We start from the raw sequence: 7,680 nt of genomic DNA, 5'->3' as shown, positions 1-7,680 counted from the left end.
CATATTAGCAGGGACACAGGAACAAAAACGTGCTTGTTTGCAAATAAACATCTGAAAGAATATAGTAACAGGTGATCTGGGCCGAGGCATCAACACAAAGTGCTGATTGTGAAGAAGACAAAGCAAAGGAGTCTGGAGCAAGAGACTCAGCTGAGAACTTGCTCCAATGAGCAAAACTGTTGAGTTTCCACCAGACCCAAGGTCCCCATCTGTAACAAAGACATCAGTAGAGGCTCCAGGCTGTGACCACCGGAACAAAAAGAAGTCACTGCCACCAACAGCACTGTGCAGTTTATTAACCATTCAAGTACAGTAGCATCTGGTAAAATTGGGACAGAATTGGGATTGAAAAGTGAACAGATATTCAGCATCTAACACTTTAAGAGAAGCCACTACATACTCTTTTCACAAATGTTTTCACAGAGCCAATACAGTACTAGCCATTAACCCAGTACACCAAGGGTACTGAAGTAGAAAAGATGCAACAAGAAAAATAGCTACATTAGAAAGACCAACACTTTAGAAAAAGAGTAAAACACTTTTAGTTTCTCCCCTTTAGCCCCTAAAACAACATCTTACAGTCTGATCTACCTATACAGTCCTACATCAGCTTCTAGAATATTTGTCAGAAGGGAAAAAAAATAAAACGACACTGGCCAGTACAGTCTTTGGATATTTAGGAAGGGGAAGGGGAGAAAGTCAGTTCTCAGAAGAAAATTAGTCAGCTTCAGTCTCATCAGCAGGATCTTTGGACTCTTTGTTCTTCCGCACCTCTTCCACGTGCTTATCCTGTAAAGAAATTGCATTTATCATCAGCTGAAGAAAAAAGACTGTCAGCCCCAATTCCCAAGGGCCTACCGCAGCCTCAGGACGCATGATTCCATGGGAATCACAAAACCTGACTTCTACCATTCCACCTCCAAACCTCTTGGTCACTTGAGGAACCTAATGGCTAAGCTCTCCCTCCTACTGATGAGCAATGACGAAATTACTGCATACACCATCTGAAATTAAGAGAGCTCTGACTTCATGTGCTACACCCTAAATAGGTGACAAAAAGTCACTACATACTTTTAACAAGGCAATTCACTGGTGCCTTCAACTGTAAGCTCTTACCCCCCTACAAGGGAAGAATCTAACCTTCTCTCGCAAACGCTCCAATTTGGCAGCCATTTGTGCCTCTCGGTTCTCTTTGTTAGCTTCCATCTTGTGGGTCAGTTTCTCCTCCGCCATTTTGCTGAAGTTGTTGTTCTCTTCTATTGCTTTCTGAAGCACTTCTTTCCCATGCTCTCGTTTCTCAGCAAGCTGCTTTAAGACCTCAGCTTCGTGGGACTGGAATAAAGTTTAACAGACTAGGCTCTCTGACAGGTCTTTGATATTATAATTATAATAGAAAATTACTATCTGGATTGAAGAAAGAGGGAGAAACAAGGGTTCCTTGAAGTAATACTGAAATTAGTATCTAAATTATCTCTACAATAAAATATGTGAAATCAGCTTTTCCCAATGTTTGTATTTACTTTAAGACTACGCATATCAATTCAGAGATCTTTTTGTCCAATTATTTGTTAAGAAAATCCTTGTAAGATGTATTGTATAATGGTACCCAGATGACTTTCCAGAAGAATATTTAGGAAAGGAACTTTATTATTTAATGTCAAACGTTATCTCAAGAAATTTAGCTGACTGTGAAACTTTTAGAGATAACGGCTACATAGCCTGAGTTGTATCTGGAAGCATCAAGTGGCTAGTGACCCTAGCAGAGCACCTGCCTGGCCTCTCTCCCACAACCTCCTTAGTCAGGGTATCTGTCTCACCGTACCTGGCCAGTCACCAAGGAAAGCACAGGCTACCATCAGAGGGCCAGTGGTGACTCCTAAAACCCTTTCCTTTGCCCAGCTTTCAGTCGTATAGCTTCCTCCCCATGAACTTCAACTATACATAAAAAGCAGGCAGGAGTTGGGCTCGTGTGCCTGCAATCCTAGCTGAGTAGCCTCCCGAGTAGGAGGCTGAGATCAGAGGATCACAATTTGAAGCCAGCCCAGGCAGGAAAGTCCGTGAGCTTCTTCTCTCCAATGAAATTACTCAGAAAAGGCTGGAAGTGGCACTGTGGCTCAAATGGTAGAGTGTAGGCTTAGCAAAAGAAGCTCGGGGACAGCATTCAAGCCTCAAGAGCAGAAAAAAAAAAAAAAGAAGCAGTTATGTAAGAACAGCGAACAGCAGTATGAACATGGCTATTCTTCCTGGAGAAATGATCCAGTTGGCAGGAGGTCATTCCATATATACAACAAGTAGTACTGAAAGGTGAAAGGCACATACTACAGTGGCTTAAAAAAATGGGGTCTGTCTACCAGGTGCCATGGAGTCACACCTGTAATCCTAGCTACTCAGGAGGAGGCTAACATCTGAGGATTGAGGTTTCAAGTCAGCTTGAAAAGTCTATCAGACCCTTATGGCCAATCTGTGTCCCCAAAAAGCTGGAGGTGAAGCTGTGTCTCAGTGGTAGAGGCCTGGCTTTGAGCAAAACAACTCAGGGATTAAGCCTAGCTCCAGAACTGGCACGCACATGCACACATCTGCGTGCGTGTGCATGTGTGCGTGCGTGCGTGTGACTTCAGATCACACCGGCAATGCTCAACTGGGAGTTACTGTACTTGTGCCTTTGTTTCTCCAATGTTAAATTGACAACTGTTTAGATTCTTTTTTATTAGTCTAATAGAAAAGAAAAGCTAGGCCGAGAGTTTGGCCTAGTGGTTAAAGTGCTTGCCTAGCATGCATGAAGACCGGGGTTCGATTCCTCAGTACCACATACATAGAAAAAAGTCGGAAGTGGTGCTGAGGCTCAAGTTGTAGAGCTCTATCCTTGGGAAAGTCCAAGGACAGTGCTCAGGCCCTGAGCTCAAGCCCAGGACTGGCAAAAAAAAAAAAAGAAAAGAAAAGCTACTACAATACCACATCCATAGTACTTCAGGATGCTTTCAAAACCAAAACCAGAGACAATCATGTATCAACAAATGCTCTACTTTTTTTAAAGGGGAAGCACTAGAAGCAGGAGCTAGTTCTAAGGATGGGCTTGAATTCTGGCTCCAACACTTATGTAAGCTAAAGAGCTTCAGAAAATGACTTAAAATCCCCTACACTATCTCCTAACTTCCATTATTTGAAGCACCCTCTATATTATAGACACATTATACAAAAGAATGTAAAAAAATGAAGTGGCACATTAACAGTTCAATAAATGGTAGCTGTTATTTTCTTCTAGCCAGTGGCATAAGTGATTTTTTTTTTAATAGCTACAATCATAGGGTGGCTATAGTCCTATTATCCTAGTCTATGGAAATAAAACCTTTTTGCTCCATTACATTCATGAATATCATTTCTGTGGCACATTTACCTTGCGTCTTTCTTCTGCAGCTTCCAATTTCTTCTGAATTTCTTCCAGGGAAAGATCCTTCTTCTTTGGAGGGGAAAGGGGGAAGTCAGGGACAGATTCTTTTGACCGAGGGCTGAGAATCAGCTCAAAAGCCTGGCCTGAGGCTCGCTTCTCCAGTTCCTTCACCTGAATATCTGGAGTTGATGATAGTTATGATAATTCAGAAAAACAGGGTTCCCCTATTCTAAATGGTGTCATAATTTTCTAAATGCCCAATCAATTTAATGAGTAGAATTAAGAGCTGATGCAGTTGTGTGTGTTTATAGTCAAGAAATTACTACTTAAACACCATCTCCCATAAAAACAAAGCCCAACATCTTTGGATCAGTAAATACTGTCTTGAGGAATTAGTATTTGACAATCATCTTAATGAACAATAGACTTGTGCAAACTCCACGATTCTGCATTGTACCAAGCCAAATGGTATAATTATGAAACAATTATAAGCTCTCAGTACATTCAAGTGATAATCATTTTTTCTTATTCATAAAACAGGTTTTTTGGGGGAAGACCAAAACAAGAGTACCAGACTGAAAGCTTAATATCTATTATGCCATCTCCTATTCTAAAACCGTAAGCCCAGTGAGATTTCAGCTTTTTTCTAAACAGATTACCTACCAGAAGAAGCCATGGTGAATAGAAGACAAGACTGGCAGTGTATTCTACACAATCCACTGGTAAAGAAAGCCCTGGAAATGATTTTCAAAAGCATGCAATCAATTTCTTTGCATTTCTATGTCATCAAAACAAAGGAACCTCAAATCACATCCATATAAATCAATGTCAGATAATTCATATCATGGAATCAAAGAAGAGATCATTAACCATTCCTAAGATTATCGATGTTTCTTAGAAATGCCAAGGCAAATTTGAACTGATTTAACGTTGGCTGCAGAAAATCGAGCTTGCTCTTTCAAAATCCAACACTTGTATTTATTTTTTCTATTCTAAGGAGGTTAAATCAGGCTGAAGGATTCTCCCTCCCACGAACTAATTTTTTTCCTCCCTTGAAATTGTTCAGATTCAACCCAATAGTAAGCTCGGAGCCATCTTACTGCCTACAAGTCATTGTGCAAATGAAATACCCATCTCTGCTTTGTCTGTGTCTTCCACGGTGGATAACAAAACGCCCAAGCTAGTCATTAACCAATAACGTTCAACTCCTATTGTTTCTGGGGCATGGATTGCTTTGATCAACAACGTGTAAAACTGAACCTCTACGTTCCTTTCTTTTTTTTCCTCTGTAGCCCAGGCTGACCTGAAACTCTATCCTCCTGCCTCAACCTCCGGCGTGCAATCGCAGATGTGAACCACCACACCCAGCTCAGGGAAGAAATTGTGCTCTTTGCTGCCTTCCGTTGGGAAAAATCTAAACTCGCCTGTCCGTTTTTTCCCCCCAAGATCTTGACTCTTGAAGCCCCTAGGCTAGCAGGAAACGCATACAACTACAGGCTCCCAATAGCTAGAAACTGGCATCGGAGGCAGCCAATGTCCACCGGGGCACAACCTCCTCCGCGGCACCAGCCCCGGCCGGGGCGTGGCCCGGGCCAAGCAGAGCCCAGCGGGCAGGCGCCCCCGGCCAATCAGAGCCCGCCCTGCGCTCCCGCGCCCGGCCCCGCCCCCTTCCTCCCCGCGCCTTTTCGAATCTCCGAGAACTCGCAACACCCGGGAGCCCGCGCGCGTGGGTAGGGAGGGCGGGGCGGGGCCAACGGTCCCATTCGGTAACTCCGCCCTTCCTGGGCTCTCCCCGCGATGACGGCCCCCCCCAACTCCCGCCAAAATCACCTCGAGGTCGCCGCCACCCCCCCCCGCGCCGCTCAGCGGGTGGGGCACGCCCGGGGAACTCCAGCCTGCCGACCATCTCGCAGCCCCCTCCCCTGGTCGTCCCCGTCCCCAGCCTGCGCCTTCCAGCTGTCTGCAATCCCCCGCCCCCGAACCCAAACCCCAGCGGGCGCCGCCCCTCAGCCGAGGAAGAAGGCAAAGGCAGGAAGGAGGCGCGGCCCTCGCCGCCCGCAGCCCTGTCCAGAGGCTGCGGTTCCACGGGGACGCGCTCTGGACCTTCGAACAATGGGGACCCCAGAGAAGCCGCCCCAGAAAGGCGAGGGAGGCATCCGGGGGCCCACGCCCCCTATTGTCTCCTCGACCGGACCCTCAGCCGACGCCCCACACAACCCAGCCAGCCGCGCCCCCCTCCCCGCGACTTCCGCGCCCCCTGGGAGCCAAGACAAAGCCGAGGCTCCGCCCGAGCCACTCACAAAAGCTCCGCGACCCCCGCCCGCCTAGCCCGGGGCCCCGCCCGCAGCCCTCCACAGGGGGCTGCTCTCCAGGGCCCGCCCCTCCCGCCCGCCGAGACCCCCGCTCCGTCCCCAGCCCGCTGTCGCCGCCGCCTCGGATATTCCCGCACACACCTGCTCCGTCCCAGCCGCCTGGCCACACTCTGAGCACCAACAGACCTGGCCGCGCACAAAAGCGCCAAACAGGGGCACGTGACGTGTCCGCAGAGCCACCGCATTGGCTGAGCACCACGGCACGTGCCTGCCACGCCCACAGTCCCGGGCGGACCCCGCCCCTTTAGGTACGGGAGCATCTCGGGAAATGTAGTCCGGGCTAGCAGGACGAGAAGACAATGCAAAGGGTGGGGACGCCGGGGGTTGGGGTGGGGGTCCTTCCTGGGATGAGCGGAGAGCTGGGATGACAGCCTTAGCGCCGAGGAGGGCGTTGCCTGGTCCTTAGGAATGAATCGGAATTGCTTTCTCCATCTCTTGGAAAAGGGCAGGACGGAGCCGAGTTTGGGGGGGTGTGGGGGGGGGGGTGCCGAGTTTGGGGGGGTGTGGGGGGGTGTGGGGGGGTCCCACCCCAGATCTTAAAACCTTGGCTCTCTGGATTCTTCGTCGGGTCTGTCCAGCTTTTGCCCAGCTTCACCCCAGCAGTCTCAGATATAGAGAACAGTGTCCCCTCTGGCGCCTCACCGGCACACCGGCACCTAAAATGTTTATTAAACAGGACAATACCACTCCATGTCCCTGCACGGTCCCGTGGCCTTGGCCCCCTAAACCCCGACACCAGCATGTCCAGTCATCACAGTCCCCAACCCATTCCGCGCTAAAGGGTCACGGGCGTGGTCCTCCCTAAACTGTGAGCCTCTCTCCACTGTCCTCAGCTTCCCCACCTGGAGACCAGGGGCCAGTGCAGGAAAGGGCAAGGCTCTGGAATCTGATTTCTAGTCTAACAAAGCCACTCCATCTGCCCTGCCAAGCCTCCGCCGCCCTGGCAGAGAAGAAAGAGCAGTTGCAGTTCTAGATAGACGTAGCGATTGCAGTAGAGGGCTGCTTTTGTTCTTAGAGCACGTGCTCCCCGAAGCCGTGCTGGGCTCCTTTTAAGAATCAAAACAAAAGGAGCCACAAGGTCACGGCTCCCCCCAGCCTGGATGGAACCACCTCTGAAGTACCAAAGCAACAGGGTCTGACCCTTAGCTGTCTTAGAATGACTGGCTGCCCTTTGCCCCACAACAAGAGGAAAAATAAAATGTCTATAGTGCCCAGATTCCCTCCTCCTACTCCTTAAGAGGGAGGAGGCTGTTTTGAGATCAAAGCACCTGTTTGAGATCTTGTCTTCCAAATCTAAGAAACCAGTAAGACCAACTACCTGGAAGACAACAGTCCTAATTTTAAAAGACCTCCCTGCCTAGTAAGCCACTAGGGATGTGCCAGAGAGAAAACACAATTAATAGGTGCCCAGGACAATGAAAACTGGTTCATACAGGGAGTAAACTGCATAAAAGCAAACAATTAGCAATGCATTGTTGCTAGAAATATGCTTGCTGTAGCATTTTTTTTCCAACAATTGCTCTTGTGTGGGGTTGGCCTCCCCCCTCAGCCAATCTAAGTGGTTTTTGCATCACATGAGAGTGGGACCAGGATTGATTCAGATTCAGAGTCACCATGCTGCTCTTTCAGCAACTTAGCTTCACAGACAGGTGCTTCCTTCTATTTGTCTCAGAAACCATAAAAAAAAAAAGTGGGAGAGGAAAGGATAAGACCTTCTTTGAAAATGACAAATAGCAGACCACACAAATGAACAAAAACTCCAAGGCTAGAAAAATTTTTTACAACCCCCCCTTCTCCAAACCCAAGCCTTTTATCCTGAAGTCTTTGTACTTGATTTGGAGGTTTGCATGAGGAAGGTCCCACACATTTAATGCATTTTTTAAAAATACAAGGAATTGCCACACAAAAATCTCATATTTC

General features: G+C 47.9%; 1 protein-coding gene across 2 annotated transcripts; it reads right to left on the bottom strand.

The window, feature by feature from the left end:
• Positions 1 to 265: 265 nt before the first annotated feature.
• Positions 266 to 5,914, bottom strand: Stmn1 (stathmin 1). Of its 2 annotated transcripts, XM_090335519.1 has the most exons (5): positions 5,842 to 5,914; positions 4,052 to 4,122; positions 3,395 to 3,567; positions 1,141 to 1,332; positions 266 to 789 (listed from the first exon to the last, which is right to left on the bottom strand). In XM_090335519.1, exons 2-5 carry the CDS (start codon positions 4,062 to 4,064, stop codon positions 718 to 720), a joined length of 450 nt encoding a protein of 149 aa, XP_090191645.1. In that variant the 5' UTR covers positions 4,065 to 4,122; positions 5,842 to 5,914; the 3' UTR covers positions 266 to 717. The 2 variants fall into 2 exon arrangements, with proteins under 2 accessions (XP_090191645.1, XP_090191646.1); XM_090335520.1 differs by lacking the exon at positions 5,842 to 5,914.
• Between the last annotated feature and the right edge of the window lie 1,766 nt (positions 5,915 to 7,680).

The sequence above is a fragment of the Megascapheus bottae genome, chromosome 6 (assembly GCF_031878675.1).
Source record: "Megascapheus bottae isolate mThoBot1 chromosome 6, mThoBot2.hap1, whole genome shotgun sequence".
NCBI lineage: Eukaryota > Metazoa > Chordata > Mammalia > Rodentia > Geomyidae > Megascapheus > Megascapheus bottae.
This window is presented reverse-complemented; position numbering and strand designations above follow the sequence as displayed.

What these genes read in the sequence shown, in the direction of transcription:
- Stmn1 (XM_090335519.1), bottom strand. An exon ending in CTGCAGAAGAAAGACGCAAG is followed by an intron (nt 1,333 to 3,394) that starts GTAAATGTGCCA and finishes ACTTTATTCCAG; the next exon opens with TCCCACGAAGCTGAGGTCTT. An exon ending in TGGAGCGTTTGCGAGAGAAG is followed by an intron (nt 790 to 1,140) that starts GTTAGATTCTTC and finishes ATTTCTTTACAG; the next exon opens with GATAAGCACGTGGAAGAGGT.